The 25,183-nt window shown below is 44.2% G+C and overlaps 1 protein-coding gene across 1 annotated transcript in view; it reads left to right on the forward strand.

Annotated features, from left to right (window-relative positions):
* The first annotated feature begins 6,760 nt into the window (after positions 1 to 6,760).
* LOC112617124 (coiled-coil domain-containing protein 93) overlaps positions 6,761 to 25,183 on the forward strand; it is a 94,137-nt gene continuing 75,714 nt past the window's right edge. Inside the window, exons 1-6 of the mRNA XM_025373853.1 lie at positions 6,761 to 6,969; positions 12,281 to 12,394; positions 13,783 to 13,877; positions 19,154 to 19,265; positions 23,687 to 23,785; positions 24,526 to 24,582. Of these exons, the coding sequence (XP_025229638.1) occupies positions 6,928 to 6,969; positions 12,281 to 12,394; positions 13,783 to 13,877; positions 19,154 to 19,265; positions 23,687 to 23,785; positions 24,526 to 24,582 (519 nt within the window). The 5' untranslated portion in view covers positions 6,761 to 6,927. The remainder of the gene's footprint in view (positions 6,970 to 12,280; positions 12,395 to 13,782; positions 13,878 to 19,153; positions 19,266 to 23,686; positions 23,786 to 24,525; positions 24,583 to 25,183) is intronic.

Here is a 25,183-nt window from a genome sequence, read left to right on the forward strand (position 1 = left end):
ATCCTCAATCGCTGATACTCTTTCTTCCAGTTGATCGAGGCGGTTACTGAAGCTTGTGCATTTGTCACGTATTTCTCGTGTCATGGTTTTCATCTCTTTCATTTCGTTTATGACCTTCTCTGCATTAATTACTCTAGCCGTCAATTCTTCCACTTTTTTTTCAAGATTTTTAGTTTCTTTGCGCTGGGTACGTAGTTCCTCCTTTAGCTCTGAGAAATTTGATGGACTGAAGCCTTCTTCTCTCATCTCGTCAAAGTCATTCTCCGTCCAGCTTTGATCTGTTGCTGGCGATGAGCTGCGCTCCTTTGCCGGGGGAGATGTGCTCTTATTTTTTGAATTTCCAGCTTTTCTGCCCTGCTTTTTCCCCATCTTTGTGGTTTTATCTGCCTCTGGTCTTTGATGATGGTGATGTACTGATGGGGTTTTGGTGTAGGTGTCCTTCCTGTTTGATAGTTTTCCTTCTAACAGTCAGGACCCTCAGCTGTAGGTCTGTTGGAGATTGCTTGAGGTCCACTCCAGACCCTATTTGCCTGGGTATCAGCAGCAGAGGCTGCAGAAGATAGAATATTTCTGAACAGCGAGTGTACCTGTCTGATTCTTGCTTTGGAAGCTTCCTCTCAGGGGTATACTCCACCCTGTGAGGTGTGGGGTGTCAGACTGCCCCTAGTGGGGGATGTCTCCCAGTTAGGCTACTCAGGGGTCAGGGACCCACTTGAGCAGGCAGTCTGTCCCTTCTCAGATCTCAACCTCCGTGTTGGGAGATCCACTGCTCTCTTCAAAGCTGTCAGACAGAGTCGTTTGCGTCTGCAGAGGTTTCTGCTGCTTTTTTGTTGTTGTTGTTGTTGTTGTGTAGCTGTGCCCTGTCCCCAGAGGTGGAGTCTACAGAGACAGGCAGGTTTCCTTGAACTGCTGTGAGCTCCACCCAGTTGGAGCTTCTCAGCAGCTTTGTTTACCTACTTAAGCCTCAGCAATGGCGGGGGCCCCTCCCCCAGCCTCGCTGCTGCCTTGCCGGTAGATCACAGACTGCTGTGCTAGCAATGAGGGAGGCTCCGTGGGCGTGGGACCCTCCCAGCCAGGTGTGGGATATGATCTCCTGGTGTGCCTGTTTGCTTAAAGCGCAATATTGGGGTGGGAGTTACCCGATTTTCCAGGTGTTGTGTGTCTCAGTTCCCCTGGCTAGGAAAAGGGATTCCCTTCCCCCTTGCGCTTCCCAGGTGAGGCGATGCCTCGCCCTGCTTCAGCTCTCGCTGGTCGGGCTGCAGCAGCTGACCAGCACGGATCGTCCGGCACTCCCCAGTGAGATGAACCCAGTACCTCAGTTGAAAATGCAGAAATCACCGGTCTTCTGTGTCGCTGGCGCTGGGAGTTGGAGACTGGAGCTGTTCCTATTCGGCCATCTTGCTCCGCCCCCTGCTCATTTTTCTATTAAATTTTTCTTCCTCATTTGGAAGAATTCTTGTCATAGATAACAAATATTTTTCCAGTTTGCCTTTTAAATGTTGTAATAATTTTTTGGCAGGCAGACATTGTTAACATTTATATAGCCTCATCTCTCACTGTTTTTGTTCATGGCCTGCTGAAGCACACATTTTCACTGCATCAAATGGACAGACTATAATGTACTTAACCAATCCCTTATTATGGGCTATTTACTAAGTTTATAAGTTTTTTTTTCTTATCAGTAACATTGTGATGAAGATCTTATATAAGCCCTAAAAGTAGAAGTATCGTATCAAAGGGTATTTTTTAAGTTCTTAATATTACTATTGAAATTTTACTTCCTAGACCCTATACCTCAGTTCCCCCAAACCCCAGGACTCACTTCCCAGACATCCCTTCATCCCAAGACCCACATCCCAGATCCTCACACCCCAGGCCCTGCTGCTGAAATCCTTACTGGTCAGCCTTGTGCTGAAATGAGCAAGGAGAGGACTGACGGCAGGACTGAAAGGGCAATGGGAAACTGTCCAGAATACCTCAGACGCTCCTTCTGCCAGCAATGCTTTCCCCTGAGGTCATCCTATGGCACTCTTCTGGGATTTAGGTCTCTTCTCAAATGGCACTGCAAAGCCTAATCCTGGCCCCTTCATCTAAAAGTGACTCTGACTCTAGCTATTCTTTACTGCATGACACTGTTTGTTGTGGTTGTTGTTGTTGTCGTTGTTTGTTTGTTTGTTTTAATTGTAGAGACAGGTTTTTGCCATGTTTCCCAGGCTGGTCTCGAACTTCCTGGGTTCGAGCAATCTGCCTGCCTCAGCCTCCCAAATTGCTGGGATTACAGGTGTGGGCCACCACACCCAAACTACACTGGTTTTCCCCCCTTTAATAGCACCTATTTCTACCTGATGTTCTCTTATTAATTACATGTTTAATTTCTGTCTGTAATTATCTTGTTTGGTGTGTTGACTGCAGTATCTCCAGCACCAGGAACAGTTTCTGGCATAGAGAAACTCTCCTCAAATTGACCGCTCATTGGAATCACCTGTGAAGGTTTGACAGTCCCATTACCCACCCCCCACCACAGGAAAGAATTGTTTAGTTATTAACTTTACCAAAAAATGGAAAGATTATTTTTCTCCAGGAGATAGAGAATGTAGCAGATATTCTCAAGCATGTTTATTTACTGCTGTGTAGTTGGGCCCTTGTTGAATCCTTTTTAATGTAGCTAATAGAGTATGGTTGTACAAACTATGAAAGTTATTGAAAATCTTTGATAAAACTCTCATTTTGGGGGGAAAAATGTATTGGAAGAACTCATCCAAGTGTGTGTGTGCACACGCTGTGTTTTTCTAACCTTCAGTCCAGAAGTAGAAGGGGTTTAAATCTGCTTGCACTGCCTGTGCCTCCATTATTTTACTGTAGAAATGTGAAATGTTAAATATAGGATGGTGCATTATACAATTGTACTGCCTGAGAATAGACCAGCATGCCATTAAGAATTTTTAGGAAGAACTCATTTAACCTAAGAGCTCTTTGTTTATGGATTTCGAATTTTGTATACCACTGTGATCTGTAAAGAAACAAACCCATAATGAAGTCACTATTCACTACTGTGTTGTATATAAAACAATATGTTCCAAGGCAAAAAAATTCAATATTCATGCCTCTCCCTAGCCCAATTAAATCAGAATTGCTAAGGGTGGAATCCAGGTGATTCCAATGTGCAGCCAAGTTTGAGAGCTACTGATGTAGAAGAAACTCAGCAATATTTGTTGGATGGATGGATGGATGGATGGATGGATGGATGGATGGATGGATGGATGGATGGATGGATGGATGGATAAGCAAAAGAACATGGGGAATGAGAAATTTGGGGCTCTGGTTCCAGCACTCCCTCTATTGTGCTGTGTGACCCACTTTACTGAACACCCATTGTTGCACTACATGTAGAAGGAATGAGAGAAGCCTGGAGACAGAATAATTGAGGTTTTATAGAAGACTTCCTCCAGAACAAAGCTAAGCCTAACAGGAAGCTCTTTACTATGTGTATTAGGCCATTCTCACATTGCTATAAAGAAATACCTGAGACTGGGTAATTTATAAAGAAGAGGTTTAATTAACTCGCAGTTCTACAGACTTTACAGAAAGCATGGCACCAGCATCTGCTTGGCCTCTGGGGAGGCTTTAGGAAGCTTAAACGGGCTTTAGGAAGGTGAAAGGAGAGCAGGCACATCACATGGTGAAAGCAGGAGCTAGAGAGAGGGGGTAAGGTGCCACACTTGTAAACAGCCAGATCTCATGATGAGTGACTCAGTATCACGAAGACAGCACCAAGGGGTTGGTGCTAAACCGTTCATGAGAAATCCACCCCAATGATCCAGTCACCTGCCACCAGGCCCCACCTCCAACACTGGGGATTACATTTTGACATGAGATCTAGGTGGGGCAAATATCCAAACTATATCACTATGATATCTCTTTACCCAGGAACTGGAAAGTATTTGTGAGGCTCCAAAGGATCTTGCAATTAGAAGAACATCACACGACTCTGTACTCGGTGTACAGAAGAGAGACAGAATAACTGATTTCTAGTCCTCAGATATCACACTAGGGAGACACAATCTGTGAGGCTACCTGGAGTGAAGGGAAAGGGAGAGAGATGGATTTATCTGAGAGATTCCTCACAAGCCTCCTTCTCTGCATTGGCTGTTAAGGGTCTTCAAGACTGTGAAGGGTTTCTGCCCTCAAATATGGGCTACTCAAACTTTCTTTTTCTTTTTGCTTAAGAGACAGTGTCTTTCTGTATTGCCCAGGCTGAAGTGCAGTGGCTATTCATGGTCATGATCCCACTACTGATCAGCACAGAAGTTTTAACCTGCTCTGTTTCTGACCTGGGCCAGTTCACCACTCCTTAGGCAACCTTGCTCCCTGGAGGTCACTGTATTGATGCCAGACTTAGTGCAGATATCTGACTGGCATAGCTTACTAAAGCCCAGAACTCTGGAACTCAAGCGATTTTCCTGCGTCAGCCTCCCAAGTTGCTGGGGCTACAAGCAGGTGCCACCTAGCCCTGTTCAAACTTTCTTGACTGATATCATGGCTGTTTTGCTGAGATCTTTTTTTTTTTTTTTTTTTTTTGTAAGCATGCCCCATGCCCCTCAACTCTGTTACTGTCACCCTATACCTATTGTAACAACATAGGACAGTTTCTTTTCTTTCTTTTTTTTGAGACGGAGTTTCGCTCTTGTTGCCCAGGCTGGAGTGCAGTGGCACAATCTCAGCTCACCGCAACCTCCGCCCCCCAGGTTCAAGTGATTCTCTTGCCTCAGCCTTCCGAGTAGCTGGGATTACAGGCATGTACCACCACGCCCAGCTAATTTTGTATTTTTAGTAGAGACAGCATTTCTCCATGTTGGTCAGGCTGGTCTTGAACTCCCAACCTCAGGTGATCCGCCCGCCTCGGCCTTTCAAAGTGCTGGGATTACAGGCATGAGCCACCACGCTCGGGAAGGACAGTTTTTTACTGAGGAAATTAGCTACTCGTCCTTATTTAAAACATTGCAGAAGTATTATAACAGGAAACTCAGGGTGTGGCCTGAGTCCTGTTATTCTCCAGGCCCTAGTCTCCAGGCTGCTATTATATACAGTTGTTTAGGCTTGCCTGCTATATAAGATCTTACTACCTATTTCTAGGCATCAGTACCTGTCTGGTCACTCAACAGTGGCCACAAATGATTGTCATTCTCCATGCCCCATCAACCTATACCATTTCAGTGAAGGACAGTTTTAAAACTACAAAAACAACACATTTGGGAAGTTATGAGAGTAGAATTGAGGTTTATTGGCTTTACAAAGCATAAGAGCAAGATATATACCACACAGGAGGGTTCCCATCTCAATACCTTAACATGCATATTTACATTATTCAAATTATTGGGGACCAGGGGTTGGGGATGGTGCACAGTTTTGAGTAATATTTGCTAGTTATATTTAAGAACAAAATGGCGTCCTCAGGGCACTTCCAACTACTTGTGAGCTCTGGCTCCAGACAAACCACTGTCTATCAGGATAAACTCCAGGAGGAGTACAAAAGGTGCAAAAATAAAATAAAAAAAAAATAGAAAACATCACTGCATATATATATACACACATATATATACATATACACATATATACATATACACACATACATATATATAATTTTTAGACAGGGTCTTGCTCTGTCACCCAGGCTGGAGTGCAGTGGTGTTATCATAGCTCGTTGCAACCTCAACCTTCCCGGCTCAAGCAATTCTCCCACCTCAGCCTACCGGCTAGCTGGGACCACTGGCACCCGGCTAATTTTCATATTTTTTTGTAGAGATGGAGGTCTCACTATGTTGCCCAGGTTGGTCTCCAACTCCTGGGTTCAAGTGATCCTCCTGCCTCGACCGCCAAAGTGCTGGGATTACACGCATGTGTCACCGCGCCTGCCTACTCTTTTAAAGATGCTAGGGATGCAAAGAAGGGAGGAAAGCAAACACAAAACCTTTTTGATCTCAAGGAGCTAAGTGTCTGACACTTCCCATCCCACACACATATACAGAGGGAAGGATCTCTTCTACAGCAAAAGTTTTCACGGAAGTCATCTCTTTCCTCATCGCTTAAAAGAAACAAAAAGCCAAGAGCCGTTTTGGAGCGGGTGTGGGGGCCTGCGACCTCTTGTCTAGTTGCCATCCTCCGGGACCGACAAGGGGTACACCAAATAAGGGACGCGGCGGCTAAAATGACGTGAACACAGGAGTCCGCAGTCTCTGATTTGTCATTCCTCCAGGAAGACCCAGAAACCGTGAATGGGGCGGGGTGGTGGGCAATATCTAAAGCGAGGTTTCCTGGGATCGCGATGCCACTGGCCAGGACGCTGGAGAGGGCAGCCGGCATGAAGAATTCCTTCTCAAGGGGTCCGTTCCTGGGCTGTATATGGAGAAATCTGTCCAAGCGTGCGTTTCTAAGGGCTAGAGCTGGGCATGCATTCAGAATCCTCAAGCTCATGTGTACTTGGACTCTGACCCTGAAGCGAGGGAGTTTCCGAAGTCTGATTCACGGAGGAGACAGGACCCACTTGGGGTATCCGATGCCAGCGAGATGGGAAGGGAGCCGAAATGCAAAATGTCCTCAAGATGCAGGAGGAGCACCTCTCAAGCAGCGCCTGGGAGAAAACTTCAGAGAATCGGCGCGAAGATCCAGCACCCCCCCAGAACCCGCAGCCCAGCCCACTGCTCCCCGGGCTGTTGTGGCGCAGGCGCAGTGGCGCCGCGCTCAGGCCCCAACGCGCATGCTCTGCCCGGCTGCGGCGCTCCCGGCCAGCGGCGGCAGCAGCAGCGGCGGCGGCGGTGGCGGAGGAAGTTTCCGCTTTGCACTTACCCCGGTAGCAGCTCCGCGACAGAGACAGCTTCCTCCGGACGCTTGGCGGGCTTCGCTCTCGCCTTACGACAGCCCGGTCGGATCATGGGGTTGCCCAAGGGGCCAGAGGGCCAGGGTCTCCCGGAGGTAAGAACGCCTCCTCCTTCCCTGACACGTCGGGGTTCCTGCTAAGAGAGGGCCAAGCCGCGGGGCGGCTGACTGAGCGGGCCCTGGGTACGATAGGGGCGCCCCGCCCCCTTCCTCAGGTGTATCCACCTCGGGGAAGCGCCGACCCTCTTCTTGGAGGCGGGGAGCGGGTGCCCCTGCATGGGCAGGGAGCAGCGGGCGGGTAGGGACAAACTTAAGCCGCTCCCGGGTCTCTTGGGGCGGAGGTGGCCTTCCCAGCCCGACACCTGCCCTGACGCAGCCCCACGCGCTGGGGGGCCCTGGGCTCCCACCTTTCCGCCTGTCCGGGACAGGCTCCCCAACCACAAACTGCAGGGCTAGCCCAGGCTGCTGGGCGCTGGAGTCACGAGACCGCTCTCCGAGGCGGTCCGGGCTCTGGTGGTGCGAAGGGCGGTGACCTTGGGACGCCTACCGCCACCCCGCAGGGTCCCGGCGGCCAGCCCCACCCGCCTTGCTGTCGGGAGGGAATGCTACCCTCCTTGAATTGACCCGGACCGGGGCGGCGGGAGGAAGTTTGGGAGACTTGCGCGCACCAGGGAGGTGTCCCGCTGGGTCAGCGCGCCTGGGCGTTCGGGGTGGAACGCATGCCTGGGGTGCTGTGTTGGGGGGGACCGAGCTCTGGGCGGAAACATTGCAGCTTCTCCCGAAGAGGGCGGGGTTCTTTTCCAGAGGTGTTTGTTGAGTACTCACTTACTGCTAGGGAGAGAGTCAGGAGTGGTTTGCGGATTTCCACGTTTGCTGGGAATACAGGGAAAGTGTATTCATTTTCTTTTGGCTACAAATATCACTTAGCATCTCATAGGTAGTTTGCATCTGTCGTCCCTTTCAGTTGATTTTACTCAAAGGCTAGTCTAGTTTACTGGATTCTGGAGAGAAATGGAATCCACGCCGCACCTCTGCCTTTTTCCTAAGGTTCTGGAGCAGGCATTGGGCAGAGTGACTGTTTGCTTGACCTGGTGAGTCTGGTCCCTTCACGCTTACCTGCCTGTGACCAATCTTTCTCCTCTGTACTCCTCCCAAATCCTCAGTTCTTTCTTATGACAAGTATCCACTAATTGAGGGATCACTGTGTTCTGTGTCCAGAAGCTGGGAATATAGTGATGAAAGGACAGATTTGTCTGTCAGTGTGTGCTCCCAGAATGCAAGTCCATTTTGTGGTCTTAAGAAAACCTAACAAGCATGATGTTGTCAGAACCCCTGTATTAGGTGAAAACTTACATGCACGTTGCTTTGATGGGACCCAGGATAGTGAACAATAGGATTTGTACTGCGACATTTGCAGTTTTCTTTTTTGCCACTTCTTTATCGTAGGCTCCTGGCCTTTTGTTGTTGACTCCTATGTGGTCTCCCACGTTCTACTTTAAATCCCTTCAGCCCAATGTTCCGCAGTACTATCAGTGGAGGTCTTTCTAGGGAAAAATGAATAAATAAATAAAAAGCAACCTGCCGCTGTATGTCCTTCGTTTAAACTTTCACTGACTGCTAGGAGGCCAGGTCTGATTCCTCATTGTTTTCCAAGACCCTGACACAGTTCCGGGCAATTAAGAGGTCAGGGTGAATATAATCAAATTATTATCGTACAGTTCAGAAGCTAGTAAATATAAATATGGATAGTCTGTGTTATTAGGCTGTCACTAGACCAGTTAATTCATTAACTTCGTTCTTTTTTTATTTTTTTTGAGACAGAGCCTCACTCTGTCACTGAGGCTGGAGTGCGATGGCGTGAGCTCGGTTCATTGCAACCTCTGTCTCCCAGGTTCAAGCAATTCTTGTGCCTCAGCCTCCCCAGTAGCTGGGATTACAGATGTGAGCCACTGCCCGGCTCAAATTCATTCTTTTTAACCCTTTACAAAGATAGCTAGACTGGGCCCTGCCTTCCAGCTTACAACAACTATAGGGGACGGAAATTGAAAATTTATTGGGCTTGGTGTAAGAGCTCATTGTTGTTCATCTTTGTGAGAAATTTAGTTTTAACAACTGGATGTATTAACCAGCCTGGTGGATTTTTATTGCTTCAAGAGAGGGTCTTTCATTCCCTGCGGATCAGGCAATGGCTCTTTTCCATTTCATTTCAGTGTTAATCTGCTAAGTGAATTTGGAGTCATACATTCCCATTTAGTGTCTTGTGCCACAATTACTTCACAAATTGTATTGCAAAAGTAAACTTCTCCATTCTAGGGGTGAGTGGATGGAAGCATGGGCCCTGCATCTGTAGTGGGGTGGCCAGTGGGTGCCCATTAGATAGGTGTTGAGGCAGTGATGATCCTATTTTTTTGTTTGTTATTTTTTTGTCGTCTTCTTGTGTTTTCACAATAAATGATTGAACAAATGAAGTGTTCCTATTTTACACCCCAGAAATTTTAAGAAAGTACTTATATTATCTCATTTTCTTTTTCTGCTCTGTCTTCTTGAACTACAACTACTATTTAGCTTCTCTTCTCTTAGAGTGTTTTCACTTGTAGATATTTCTCAACCATCCCAGATTTTTTGCAGAAGGGAGAGAAGGTGTGAATAATTTATATTACTTAAAATGTTTATGTCCACTAGGAACTAGTGAATGCTGATCTTCAGGATCCTTAGTGGACTGGACCAGGGTCATTTCAGAGACGGATGTAGCTCAGTGATGTCACCTCCCCCACACCACTCCTACTCTATTGCAGGGGATTATCAGTCACTTTAATAATTCTGTATTAACTGTATTTTAATATGTATACTCCCTTTCCTGGCAGTGTATACATTAAAATAAACTTGGTTCCATTGTCAGGGATGTGACCATCGAAACATTTTATTAATGCATGACTAGTTTAGGTTCATTTACTTTTTGTAAGCATTAGTAGATCATTCTTTATTTAATAAGTGTGTCCTTTGAACTTAATGCTGTTTTGATACAGAGTAGTAAACCCAAGTATATAATATATACTCCTGTCCTTAACCCATCAATAGTCCAGTTGGAAAGACAAGCATGTACATAACACTAGATATCTCACTTAGAAGATGTTGATACTTAGTTATATGTACAGCATAGACTATAAGTAAAGTAGAAATGCAGAAGGGAGTGGCCATTTCAGGACAGACTTGTGAGGGATGGCGTTGAATGGGAGCTGGAATTTGAAAGTGATTTCTCAATGATTAGAGAATATCATAGCCATGGCCATGTCTTGATTGTTTTCGGGGTAAAGGATGAACCTGAAAAGATAGCTTGGTGGCCAAAGATCTGAATGTGAAACCAGACATCTGGAGTTTATCTTACAGGCAGTGTGTGTGGTGCATTGTTGATAAGGGCTGGGAGGGTGAGCTAAAGAGGGATAACATGAAAGCTGTGATTGAGGAAGGGGTGAACAAAACAAAGGAAGAAAGATGAAGAAGCATTTGCAGGAGTCCTGGAATGAAGTATGAATAAAAGGGAAGGGAAGATAAATGTGAGATGCTTGGTAAAGGAAGACTTAACAGGCGTTGTTGGGTAAGGGAGGACTCAGAGATGAGTATGAGCATGTGAACCAGGGTATCTTATTGGTGTTTTATATAGAGAGATGGTTTTTTATTTTCTGCAGCAATAGAAGAGAGGAAAGGTAGTTCATGATAATAAATAGATGAAGGAGTATTAGAATATTTAGATGGATTTCAGTATTAGATAAAGATCTGGGGTAAAAGGAGGATATAAATTAAAAATTTTCAATCAAAATACTGATATAGGGCCAGGCGCGATGGCTCATGCCTATAATCCCAGCACTTTGGGAGGCCGAGTCAGGCTGATCATGAGGTCAGAAGATCGAGACCATCCTGGCTAACATGGTGAAACCTCATCTCTACTAAAAATACAAAAAAAAGAAAAAAAAAAAGCCGGGTGTGATGGCACATGCCTGTAGCTCCAGCTACTCAGGAGGCTGAGGCAGGAGAATCACTTGAACCCAGGAGGCTGAGGTTTTGAGTGCAGTGAGCCGAGATCATGCCACTGCACTCCAACCAGGGCGAAAGAGCGAGACTCTGTCTCGAAAAACAAAAAACCAAAACAAAAAACAAAAACAAAATACTGATATACATATATTAGATGAATTTATTATTTTTAAGGCAATCCTATTATGTGACAATAATCACCCTTTAATATATCTCGGTTGGAAGCCTTTCATATATTTGTTTTTGAGTTCAAAAAGGGAAGTACAGAGAGGGATACATGTTTGAATTCCCTTCTTCGTTTCTATGCCTCTTGTCAGTAACTTCCGGATGAGTATAATGTTTTTTTTTGTTTGTTTGTTTGTTTTTTGGAGACAGAGTCTTGCTCTGTTGCCAAGGCTGGAGTACAATGGCACAATCTTGCCTTACTGCAACCCACACCTCCTGGGTTCAAGTGATTCTCGTGCCTCAGCCTCCTGAGTAGCTGGGGTTACAGGTGTGCACCACCATGCTCAGCTAATTTTTTGTATTTTTAGTAGAGGTGGGGTTTTGCCATGCTGGCCAGGCTGGTCTCAAACTCCTGACCTCAAGTGATTGGCCCCCCCTTGGCCTCCTAAATTGGTGGGATTAGAAGCATTAGCCACCATGCCCGGCTAAGTATAAAGTTTTTGAGATAGGGTCTTGCTTTGTCGCCCAGGCTGGAGTGCAGTGGTGCAATCTTGGCTCACTGTAACCTCTGACTCTTGGGTTCAAGCGATTCTTGTGCCTCAGCCTCCTGAGTAGCTGAGACTGCAGGCATGGGCCACCAAACCTGGCTAAGTTTTGTATTTTCAGTAGAGATGGCGTTTTACCATGTTGGCCAGGCTGGTCTCGAACTCCTGACCTCAAGTGATCCATCCGCCTCAGCCTCCCAAAATACTGGGATTACAGGTGTGAGCCACCACGCCGGCCCTGAGTCCTAAGTGTAAAGTTTTTTTTAGAAAACATCATAAAACCTTGTTCCTGTGTGTGAGGAGTCATAATCTATTTGAGAAGACTGTCAAAGTAAACCATGGGTTAGAGAAAAAGGAAGTATTGTGCTCTAACCTTCCTTTTCCCTGGATTCCTTCAGCATGTGATGAGTGGTATATACTACCTGGGCATGTGTCTCCCTCAGCTATGAAGATTAACAGCCCGTTGAGGACTGGGGCCCATTTGTGACTCCGGCAACACTGTCCACATGCTTCTGTGTGACACTTGCGAAATTTTCAGAGAATCTGTTGCGGTGATTTAGCCAATGTAATCTGCTCCTTGGCAATGAGATTGTGGCATCAGGGGATATACCTAGTGTTCCTTTATTCAGGATAGCTTTTACCAGCCACATTTTTACCTTTTGTTTTAGGTGGAAACAAGAGAAGATGAAGAACAAAATGTCAAGTTGACTGAAATTCTGGAGCTCTTGGTTGCAGCTGGGTATTTCAGGGCAAGAATTAAAGGCTTGTCACCCTTTGACAAGGTAAGGGAAAATCTTTCTAACCATTAGACTATCTTTTGTCAGAATGACATGGTTAATCATGGCAAAGAAAGGAGGAAGAGATGATGTTTTAACTTCCTCCATGTCTGTGTTTCCATTTCTTCCTAATTCAGATTCATTATGGAAGTGTTCAAACTTCTTTTCAAAGACAGAAATGATGCATCAGTGAATACGTCAGTTCCTTTTCTGTGCACAAAGCTTTAGGAAATGCAGAGAAGCAAAATTAATAGTTCCTTCTTTCAAGGAATTTAAAGTTCGTGTGGGGATTATCAAACTTACGGAAAATAAAATAATCAGAGTTAATAATGAGCTATCCCAAGTCAGTGTGCTCACAGACAGTTGCCAGATATTCTGTGGATGGTAAATGCTCTGATTTAGGACGAGAGAGAGATCACTGTGTGAAGAAACCTTTTAATTCAGCAGAACCTTGAATGATGATGCACAAATCATAGTAATAGGTGTTGAGGACACAAAGAAAAAACAAAGGCACAGTTCTCGAAGAGCCCAATTTCTGTAGAGTAGGGATGAGAGACAAGTAAACCAACATGCACACAATAAATGGCATGATGCAGAAAAGTGCCACAGTGGACTGTGCACAGAAAGGACGCATTCAAATCAGACAGGGCAGGCTGTGGAAGACAGTGCTGAGTGCTCCATGGGGTCACAGTCCCGGCTGTGCATAGCAGAATCACTCTGGGTTATTTTATAATACAGAACCCATGATTCACTCATGGAAATTCTGGTTAGCTAGGTCTGGGCTTGGGTCCTGGAATCTGCGTTTTTATTGGGCAACTCATAAGTGTCTAAAACAGCCAGGGGTAAGATTTACTGTTGTTTTTTTCTAATATCAGACTGTGTCTGAAAAGGATTTTGTTTCACAATGGGTTTTTAGTCTTACTCTCATTTGCATCTCAGAGAATTCCTAAGGGAAAGTAGAAGTAAGATGTATGGAAACAAAATGTCAGCCTTGCTGCCCATGTGTCTGGTCTATAAAACACAGAATGAATGTCTGTCCTTTTAACTATAAAGAGGATCTATGTACAGTATGTTCATTTAATAATAAAAGTCAGCTCCTCAGTCATGCCAGCCACATTTCAACTGCTCAGCAGCCACATGTGGCTAGTAGCTACTGTACTGGTCCTTGCAGATAACGGAATATTTCTGTCACTGCAGAAAGTTTTCCGTAACAGTGCCATTTTAGATTAATTATAGTTGATGGGGTAAGGAGGACACATTCTCTCTCTCTCAAGATACATAATTTTGTATGTTTACTGAGTCTGTTAGAGCTATTTATATTTCACCTACCTTTCACTTCTTCCATTCTCCCCAAACGAGAAAGAGAAAACAAAGATTTTCTTTATGTCTTGCAGGTAGTAGGAGGAATGACTTGGTGTATCACCACTTGCAACTTTGATGTAGATGTTGATTTGCTCTTTCAAGAAAACTCTACGATAGGTCAAAAAATGTAAGTTTTTCTATGGAAAACCTAAAGGTGGGGAGAAGGGAACTAACTTTTGAGTGTCCACTGTGTGCCAGAAGTTGGTTGGACACTTTACATAGTTTAACTTTTATTACAATAGGTATTATCCCTGCTTTACAAATGAAACTGAGACTGAAAGAAGCCGAGGTCACACAGCTAGATCAAAGTTTGTAGTGACTACTTAGTTTATCTTTCCAAAGGCAGCTAATATGGGTGGAAGTTGATTAGGAAGAGGAAAGGAGATGCTTTCCTTCCCCATTGCCTCTGTAAGGCAGAGTATCTTCGAGAGAAAGCAGCATGGGCTCCTTGCTAGAGATCTCACCTGAGCATACCCTGCCCTGTCTTTTGTAGTGCACCAGCTCACCAGAGGCTTGGCCATTTCATTAGACCATTTGGGATACCTGGTTCTTCTCCCAGCCCTCCAGTGGGCCTCTGTGTGACCTTCGGACAGCCACTCCTTCTGTGGGCCTCAGTTCTCTTACCCGTCAGGAGAGATTCCTGACCCCAGATATGTATGATTCTGTGACAGTCTGTTTATTCATTTCTCTGAAGTATTACCCTCTTCCAAGAGAAAACACTTCCAAAAAGAACAAAGATGTCTTATAAATAACATATGAAGCAATAATGGTGGGAAAATGAAGCAACAGGGGGAAAAAATAGGGACAAAAGGCAGAGTTGGGGATAAGACTACCACAGTGATACATCACAAAATGCTTTGTTTTCCTACAATTGGCCAAAGATTTGCCCCTGTGTTTCTGGCAGCCAAGTGGAGGCAGTATCTGTGAGTTACTGAGCATCAGGAATGTTGTAATTTACTTTATACAGTATTTTCCCCTTAAGTTTCTAATTGCCTTTTTTTTTTGACAAAAGAAACATATGCCTTTAGCTGTAGCTCAGATCAGCCAGCCTTTTTTTTTTTTTTTTTTTTTTTTGAGACAAGGTCTTGCTCTATTACCCATGCTGGAGTGCAGTGCTGTGAACACCACTCACTACAGCCTCAACTTCCTGGGCTCCAGTGATCCTCTTACCTCAGCCTCCTGTGTAGCTAGAGCCACAGGCATACACCACCATGCCCAGCTAATTTTTAAATTTTTTGTAGGGATGGGGTCTCACCATCTTGTCCAGGCTGGTCTTAAAACTCCTGGGCTCAAGCGATCCTCTCGTCTTGGCCTCCTGGGATTAGAGGTGTGAGCCACCGTGCCTGGTCTATGCTTCTCAATCAGGCTGTTTACTAGCATGAATTCATTGTCTTCTTGAGGATGCTCTTCTTGGAAGCTTCTATCTTTGACCTCATTGCTTCCTATGCCTGTGGCACCCTTGATGTGCTGGTATTTCTTTTCATTGCATTGTCTAGTTTTGCCATTTCTTTGATTCCACATGTGCTTTCTTCCTAAATTCCCCTTGAGTTTTCCAGTGGTTGTTAGGCCCCATTTTCATTTCGATATCCTTAGGGGATATGATAGACTCCCATCAGTGGCAGCATTCCATTATACTTTTAATAGATAGGGGAACACAGTATTTTTCTGTGTCTTCTCAATTCCTTGTCGATATTTCTGAAATCTAAAAGACACTGAGAACTGTTTTTTCTTCTTTTAGAGTTTGGATACAAAGCTTATTTGGAAGCAAAACATGACCTGAATTGACTGAATTTATAGCTTTATTGATCCACTTATGTGAATATTCATAAGTTTTGCTGAATAAATTTTTTTTTATTATAGAGTGTGACTCTAGATTTTCCTAGGTTCTTACATAATATATAATATATACCCCTTAGGTATTCTAAGGAGCTAAATCTAAAAATTTCAGAATTCTGAAACACATCTGACTCAAAGGGTTTGGATAAGGGATTGAGGATGTGTTATATTCTCTGGTAAGTGCTTGATGTGTGTCTCTTAAGTGCAGAGCCATGAACTGTAACTGTGGGCAAAGCTGGAGACGGGTTTACGTGACTAAGGACCCACCAGACTCAGCAGTGCATCAGGTAGCTCATTCTTTATTATCTGTAGAAGACATTATAGCCACAGGGTACTGAGTCATCTAAAAATCATGTCTGTTTGGTTTTGGAATGTGTTCTGTTTGGAGTTCTCCCCCCACCATAGAGTTTCTGGTTAGGTGCAGTTTAGACTAAAACCGTCCTATGTTTGCAGTTTTCCAGTATATCTAGTCAATTTAATGGGTGGGCTGGACATATGTCCAAGGAGCACACTTGCCTGTTGAGGGCATGGTTGCCTCTCAAGCTGTCTTCTTTATGTGCCCAATTGAAGCCTTGTTCCCTGTCATCCTTCTTTGCTGAGAGTTCCATAAGCTTCTATCCTCTACTTCTATCCTCTTCTGAAGCCCCATTAACAGAGAGTCCTATGGCCAGAGGCCCGTAAATGAGATTTTACATTTATAACTGAGTTCATTTCAACAACAGACATTGTATTGGGCATCTGTGTTCCAAGCACTTGGATGTGTATTTTATTATTTTACCTTCACTGCCGCCTTTGGGTAGGGGTTATCCCTAGTTTTATGATAGGAGTATTGGACCTGGACCGAGTTACTTGACAAAAGTTTCAGAGTTGGTGGTGGAGCTTGAATTTACACCCAGCCTCTTGTTTTTAAGCTACTGTGGTTCTAGGCAGTTGGTAACTCTATGCAAACCAATGTATCTGAAACCACAAGAGGGAGCTCTCCTCCTGCTGAACCAAAATGTAACTAAGGAAAGGCTGTATTGATCACATGCCCCTGTATAGATAATTAGGACCTGCATTGAGCAAAACCAGGACTGATACTCATTTTCATTTGCTAAGCTTGGAGTTTAGGCAGCAGAACCAGTTGAACACTCATCTCTTCTTACAAGTTTCAAGGAAATTAAATAAGCTATAAAAATCTGATGGAGATCAAAATTTAAAAAAAGCTTATCAGAGGGAGAGCCTCAGATATGTTGCCAAATGGATTTGTTAGTGCTTCACTACCAAGCTATCCCATGCGAGTCCCAAGCAGACCTGGACAACCACAGGCTTCCCCCGTAGGGCAGGCAGCACATCTTATGGCACAAAAGATGCATGTGTCCCAAAGACAGGCTGCCTAGAAGGGAAGGGCACCAGGAGTGGCTGAGAGCTGCATGATAATTTTCTTCATCCTCTCAGGACTTTTGTTTTAAGAGACAGAGTTTCACTCTGTTGCCCAGGCTAGAGTGCTGTGGCATGATCATAGCTCTCTGCACCCTCAAACTCCTAAGCTCAAGTGATCTTCCTTCCTCAGCCTTTTGAGTAGCTGGGACTGTAGGAATGCACCATTATGCCTAGCTAATTTTTAAATTTTTTTATGCAGACAAGGTCTCACTATGTTGCCCAGGCTGGTCTCAAACTCCTGGCCTCAAGTGACCTTCTGCCTTGGCCTTCCAAAGCACTAGGATTACATGCATGAGCTACCACGCCCCGCTCCTCTGAGGACTTTTGAATAAATCACTCCTCACCTCTGCTTCTGTTGGGGAGGAAGGGTGAGGGGGGAGAGGCAGCAAATATTCTCCTATGTGCTTCCCTCCTAGGAGGTAGATACTCCCTCTCTTCTATGAATGTGTGCAGTGAGGGATTAATCTTCCCCCTTCCATATTTTTTTCTGTTAACAAATTGGACCTGACATTTGGTCTTATGATCAGTGGGGTGTTACCGTTGTCCTCAGCAGTTTTAACCTTGGTCCCAACTTGTGAAGCTATTTTCCAGATACCGGACACTGTTTTTTATGTGTTCTTAGTGATCATTCCCTGGGGGACTGCTTAACTTTAGCTCCTAGGTCACCTAGTTACTGTTAATACTAGGACTGAGGGATGAAACCTACTAAGTGAATCACAGATAAGACAGTAATAACTCTCACCCAGCCCTGAGTCGGATGGTCATCTTGAGGGTATCTGTCTCCTGGGAAGGATTATTGAACTGTAGAAAGATAAAGGTGGACAAGACTTCTTTGAACAAGAAACACTTTTGGGAGACCCAAAACTTGTTGGATTTGAAGCACCTAGTAAGTTCTAAGTGACCCTTGTTTACCTGGACCTTTGTCTATTAGAGCATAGTACTATATTTGTTTATAAGGCCCCAGTAGCTGCTGTGACTGGCTAAGATTTTTTTCAAGGGTCTTGTGTGGCAATATAACCTATTCATGTAGGGTGATCCAGAAGCTCCTGTTTCTCCAAAGGCCACAAGACCATGCCTGGTGACTGCTTCTCAGTGTTCCCAGGCTACATACCATGGCTTTGGGGTCAGGCACACCACTGAATAGTATCTTTTCTCTCCCCTTGAGTCTGATCCAATTAAGATAGTGTAAGAAACAGGAATCACATAGCTAGAGATGAAATGCCTACTGATTCAAGAAGGAGGTTTCAAACTGCAATAAAACAGACTTGCATACAAATCCCTCCGCCACTGCTGCCATAAACTGTCCTGCCCCAGCTCAGACTGAGCTGGGAAACCTCCCTAGCAGGAGAGGATGCTTACCTCCTGACCTACAGAGAAGAAAACTCTGAGGCCCCAGGAAGCCTGGTTCCTCTCTTCTCAGTCCCACCTCGTGGTCTTCTATAGGAGGAAGACGGAGGCGAGGTGTTGGAGAAAGGTCAGTGTCCCTCCTGAGATGCGGAAAATATCTCTTGTGTATGGAAATAAGAGTGAGGATATATAGTTCCCTCAACTCTAGGATTTATTTTAGAGTATCAAAAAATTAAAGGCCACTATTTATTTTAAAAATATTTTTGTACCAGAGAACTCCAAATCTCTTTTGGAAATGGGGCTCCATGTTTCATGTTAATATTCTGGGTACCTGGTGTAAGATCTGGTAATTGTTGCCTGAATGATATTTAGAATATTATTTTCAAACTTTTAGAAAGAGTAGATCAGTAAAATGAAATGTAAAAAGAATACGGGGCACTAATAACTTTTTATCTTACTACATAAGGATGTTAAAAAATAGCAACTACTACCTCTAACATCACCATCATTTTGTAAAATATTTTGCATCGAAATAGTAGGAAGAAAAACATGATAGAATAAAGGATGAAGGCAGTTTTGTGGCCACACACACACACACACACACACACACACACATACACACCACTAAATTGTGCTTATTTTTCTCATTTTGCAGTCATCTAGGAGAAGCTTGTCATGGTCTGGACTAGCCTGGCATGGAGAAGTCCCAGATCCTTCTGTGATGCTGCCCAGACTTTAGAGATGCTATAAAGGCTACTTAGTGTGCCTCACTCTTTGCTTGTTGCTTTTTCTGAACAGAGCTCTATCAGAAAAAATTGTCTCGGTCCTGCCAAGGATGAAATGCCCACACCAGTTGGAGCCCCACCAGATCCAGGGGATGGATTTTATTCACATATTTCCGGTTGTTCAGGTGAGAGCTTCTGAGTGGTTTCTTGTCCTCTTAACATCAGAATTCCTGTAATGGGCCTGGCTTCTCCTGTAATTGGTCTGTCTGTCCTGGATCCTGAATGTAATGGGTGTGGTAATGATTTGGTACAGCAGAACATGGTGGTGTTCCTTGTCATCTTCAGAAGATTGCCGGTCCCGCATGTACCCTAGTTTCATGCTGTCACCTGATAAGATCTTTGAATGTTCTCATCTGACTTTGCATTGCCTTTTTGGTAAAGACAGAACTCTATAGCCTGGTATGCTCTGTTCCCTTTTGACCTATTCAGCTTGATTTCATTCCTTGCTTTTTGTTCTTTTTGTTCTGTCACTCTCTGATATTCATTCCAATTTCCCCAGGTTTATTATGCTTCCGCCTGCCACAGTGCGTTTGCATTGCTGGTTCCTTGGGCTGGAATGCTCTTCCATTCTCTGCTTACCTGTTTAATTCATATGGCTTGCTTCAACCCTTCAGATCTCAGCTCCACCAAACCTCTTCAAGAAAGCCTTCCCTCATCCCCTAATCCACAGCATGTTCCTTTGTGGTATGCACTCCTATGGCCACATTCCCTTCCTTCACCAGAATCTTCCTTACTACAGTTTGTAATCATGTATATCCGTGTGTGTGATTGTTTATCTGCTTCTCCCATTAGACTCTAAGCTGCATGAGAGCAAGTCTGTGTGGCTGTCTTGTTTATTGTTTTGTTCCCAGTACCTACTAGAATGTCTTACAGTTTATAGATATTCAGTTCGTGTGGGTAAATGCCTAAAGGGGAGACTTCTCTTTGCCTTCAGCTATTTCCCAAACCCCTATGATTAAGTGGCTCATGCCATACAGCTCCCAACAGCTGGCCCTCCATATTCACAGTTCCACATTTATAAATTCAACGAACCATGCATCAAAAATGTTTGGGGGTGTTGGGGGGAAACAATAAAAATAACAATACAACAATAGAAAGTAATACAAATTTAGCAAGCTGGAAAAAATATACAAATTTAAAAATACAGTATAACAACTATTTACATAACATTTACATTGTATTAGGTATTATAAACTAGAGATGATTTAAACTATGGGGGGGAATGTGTTTAGTTTGTATGCAAATACTGTGTCATTTTATATCAGGGACTTGAGCACCTGTGGATTAGTATCTAGAGGGTCCTGGAACCCATCTGCCACAGATTCCTTGGGACAGCTGCGTTCTATGCAGTTCTTCTCTATGGGTTTCCCCTAGGCATCTTAGAAAGAGGTGGCGCAAAGGGACTCGGGTGTGTTGCCCGCTGTGTGAACACTACTTCCCATCTGACCCTAATAGAGTTATTTGAAGCATTTATTTTAATCCATTACATTTGAGGAAAGTGAGAAATGTAATTTCCTTACATTTGGGAAAAATGAGACTGAGAGAAGGTGATTGATTTGCTTAAGGGCAGAGAGCTAGTGAGTGGTTAAGCAAAGGTTCCAGTCTAAACTCTGTCTCCAAGCCTGTGCTTTTTCCACTCCACCCTTCATGCAGCCTCCGAGAAGGAAGCTACACAGCCCTAGAAGCTACAAGTTTGCTAGTTCTGTGTTAACATTATGAAATATAGGGGTCAAGACCCTGGAGACCTCCTGGGTTCAAATCTGCCACTTTCTAGCTGTGTGACCTTGAGTAAATAACTTTCTCTCTGTTAAATTGAAATAAATAATAGCACCTACCTGATAGGATGAGAATTAAGTTAGTTGTATGTCTAAAGCACTTACATGAAAGACTGAGCATTTTAGCAAGTGCTCTGTAAGTTTTACATAGTTTCTGCTATTGTTAGGTGTTGAATCTTCCCCTCCACTAGACTTTAAGTTGAATGCCATGAAATTTGTAAATTTGAAGCGAAGACTTTACCTTAAAATTGATTTATATGTTTGTTAGCCTTTCTGTCTTTCTGATACAAGGGGACACTACCTGATCATTTTTATGAAAATAGGAAGTTGGGGCCCGGTGTTGATTGTTATTGAAACCTCCAACATCACCAAACTGTGAAGTTGTTACCTTTCCCCCAAAATATGGATCTCTAGAGATTAGACCTTTTTTAACCCTACGCTAGGACTTTGGAGGCAAAAAATCTAGTCAGGCTGTGAGAAGAATGGGAAGTGATCTGCAGTCAGCTGGGTGTTTTGAAGGTCTAAATGTTCTCCATTGTGAGTGGAATGCTAGAGGGTTTGTCTGGATGGGAGAGCCCAGGCTAGTGGTTACGATTTCTTAATTTCATGGACCTGTAAAATTTTAAAGCAAAAATGGAGGTTGGCCTAGGGTTGCCACTTATAGTTTGCCAGGCAAGGACACTTTAAAAAATGACTACAATCTTGCTTTATCATTTCATAAAATAATGGCCATTTAATTCTCAAACTCAGAAAAAAGCAGTCCTTCAAATTAAATGCATTTAACAATGATGAAACCTACCATATGCCTGTAGCTTTTGCCTGTTTTTGTTTGTTTGTTTTTTTGTCCCCCGTGGGCACCAGTGAAAGAATAATCACAGGCCAGCAGTTGTAAGCCGTTGACCTACTTCTCATGTGATTCTAGAAGCCCATCACCCGTGTTCACACCATTTTAGCAAAGCTGTAGTAACACTCTCTGGATGCCAGCCAAGAAAAAAACAGATCTAATTTCTGGCCCCTGGTGGTTCTAGATCGCATCTTTTTCTCCTGTGTCGGACATGTGACTCCTGTGAAGGTCGATATTTTTCTTGAGTGCGAGGGAACCTGTGGCAGAGATAGGCTGTCCAAGAGTTTCCCTCTCTAGCCTTTCATGCTGGAAACTCCAAAACATCTGTCAGGACTCAACAAGCTTTCCCTTCCTAACGGGATCGTGCTCTCCAGGATCCAGCCAGGCGGTAACTCAGGGTAGATCTGGGATTAGTGGAAGCAGCTCTGAAAGGGAAGCAGATGTGAAAAGCCAGAAACTGTGTCTCCCAATTCAAAAGAAAGCAGAGCTAAATTGAGTTGAGCAATGAGTCAACTGCCTTAGTTGGCTCTTAGTTGTCCTGGGCCACTTAGTTGTAGGGTACAGGTGAGGGGCTACAATCGTTCTGAGTGCTCTCTGATCTTGTCTCTCTGCTTCTGGATTTTAGTCTTCGTCTGAGGTCACCGTTTGGGGGTGAAGTGGTAGAAATATGTGGATGATACTAACAGCAAGGAATATTCCTCATAGAGTTATTTGCTCTGTTCTGAGCAGCTGTTTCCTAAACATGTGCTTACCTGAGTTGGCTGCGCTTTTTGAACAAGCATCTTTTCCCTTCCCTGCGGGAGCATCGTGCAGCACCGTGTTATGTGCCATGTGCCTGCTTTCCTAGGTAGCTGACCCTCACCAAGTGTGATACGCTGTTGGCGAAACACAGCTGCTATCCAAAAACTGCTTTTGAGATGTAGTAGCTCTCTCTGGAGGGGGAGTGGCACCCCCTCTGTGATGTTCATCAGTAATAAAGGGAATGAATGAAGAACCGGGGAGGAGAAGCAAAGGCTCTTTTTACACTTTACACCTTTACCCTCAGAGTGGCTGGCTCTTCTGCAACCTTTAGTGGGGTGGTGTTTTAATGATAATAACTGGAGTTTTCATTTGGGAGAAGTGAAGAGCAGCTGTTTCTGGATATCAGCCTAACAAAGCTGGGAAACATTTCATAAAACCATTTGTCCAGCCTTCGCTGTAGAATAGTCTCTTGAGTTGTGACTCCCAGCTTTGCAGCTTGCTAGCCATGGATCCATGAGTAAGTTATATAGCCTCCCGGCACTTCAGGTTCTGTGAAACTCAGCCAGTACTATCCAAAGTTGTGAGGGTTAAGAGAGAATGTTGTGAATGTCAGGATAAACCAGTGCCTTCAGCTGTGTACTCAGTATGCACCATTCTCGAATCTTGAGTATGTTGGACAATTTTTCATCTGTCAAATGGGGAGTTACACTAGCATTCTCTGTGGTTCTCTCCCTTTCCCTGGTCTGTGGGGTAAGGAGCATAAGAAAAAGATTTATATGAAGATCTGCCAGTAGGACCAGGAAGTTGGGAGATAGCTCTGTTTGTTTTGTGCTTCAGGTATTTACAAATCACTCTACTACTTGTGATTTCATTTACTCCTATGTTAGCTCTGTGAGGTGAAGGGAACTGATATACTTTTACAGAAAGGAAAACTGAGGCTCGAGGATATGAAGTAAGGCTTTAAAGCTCCTGTATGGCTACTCAGTACTAGGTCCCATTGGATCTTAATATCTCAGATGCCCAGCTGGTTGCTTTTCCTATAGGACAGCATGTGTTGATAGTTTCTTATCACCTGGTCAGTTCAGCTATGCTGGTTTGAGTTCATGAGTTGTGCCATGTCTGAACTGGCCTTCATGCAGTGGGATTTTGTCCTTAGCAACTCATGTCTTTTCACTTTCTTCCCCAGTGGCTGGTGAAACGAGCTATAGAAACAAAAGAAGAGATGGGTGACTATATCCGCTCCTACTCTGTATCCCAGTTCCAGAAGACTTACAGTCTCCCTGAGGTCAGTATTGGGATTTTCTTGTCCCACTGAGAACCAGAGTGCACACTTAGAGACTCCCCACCAAGGAGCAAAGTAAGCTCAGGCTCTCCTACATTCCCACCCCCTACTTGGCATCATTAGTGCCTCTTTACATAGCCACTGAGTGCAAAGCTCTGTAATTTTGTCATTTTCTCTGAATTTTAGTGTTTGATCTAGGGCTTTTATTAATTTATAAGAGCAATCGTTGATTTTTGTATAAAGTTTTTTAAGAGGCTGCTTGCCCAGAACATCCCTATATTAACAATTTAATAATAATAATAACAACAATCATAGCTAATAGCCATCATATATTTACTACATGCCAGTCTCAGCACATCTTATGGCTTTTATTCTTTAATCCCTACTGCCTCTTGAGATAGGTGTTTTTATCCCTGTTTTACAGACAGAGAAACTGAGGCTTAGAGGTAAAGTAACTTACCTGAGGTTTCAATACTTAAGAGGATATGAAATGAGAACTCTTGTCTTGATCACTACTCCTTATGACCCCCTTTTTCTTACTGGCTGTGTAGGGATCTATGTTGGAGCTATCTGCAGGGTTCCTAGCCTTTTCCCATGGAGAATATATTTCAATTTGTTAGAAAATTGGGACTTCTTCAGGCAAAGTAATGATGAGAAATCAATTTATAAGGCAGATTTCTGAGTGGTCCACTTGAGTTTTAATTTTCCCATGGGATTTGTTTAATCTCTGTTTTGTCTTATAGGATGATGACTTCATAAAGAGAAAAGAAAAGGCCATCAAGACAGTTGTGGACCTCTCAGTAAGTTCCCTGGCCATGTTCTTCTGTCAGAGCCCTGCGTAGTCTCAGATAGCCCTTTGATTTAAATCACAAAAGTGCTGCTCCTGAGGTTTCCCTCTGCAGGGATCGCTTAGGAGCTAGACTCAGATGACTGTGTGAGGGAAGCCCTGCCTGCTTCACTGCTCAGGGCCAGGACAGCAGTATGCACAGGTAGAACCTGCTACACTACTGCTGTCTCTCCTCACTTCCAGTTCTGAGGAAGAAATAGCCAAACACAGAGCCCTTCCTAGTTTATCCCAGTGGCAGGTGTAAACTTTGAGTAGCTCTGAAGAGCAGATGATGAATGGGGATGATAACTTGAGGTTTCTGTCCCCCACACCCATGATGACTTTGCATAGACAGACTAGCCTCTGAGCTGTGTGCGGGAAGCTCTGGGATGGCCTTTGTCCCCATTCACAGTACATCTTAATCACAGTGAATCTGCACATGTGTCCCCACTTCGCCAGCATGAGGGTTAGTGAAGCCTTTGACCCTTTACAAAACACTCTGGGCCAGAGCTGTGGAACCTTGTCAGCTGCACCCTCCACCCCCAATCTTCCGACCTGAGCTGAGGGGAACGAAG

Source organism: Theropithecus gelada, unplaced genomic scaffold, assembly GCF_003255815.1.
Source record: "Theropithecus gelada isolate Dixy unplaced genomic scaffold, Tgel_1.0 HiC_scaffold_15883, whole genome shotgun sequence".
Taxonomy (NCBI): Eukaryota; Metazoa; Chordata; class Mammalia; order Primates; family Cercopithecidae; genus Theropithecus; species Theropithecus gelada.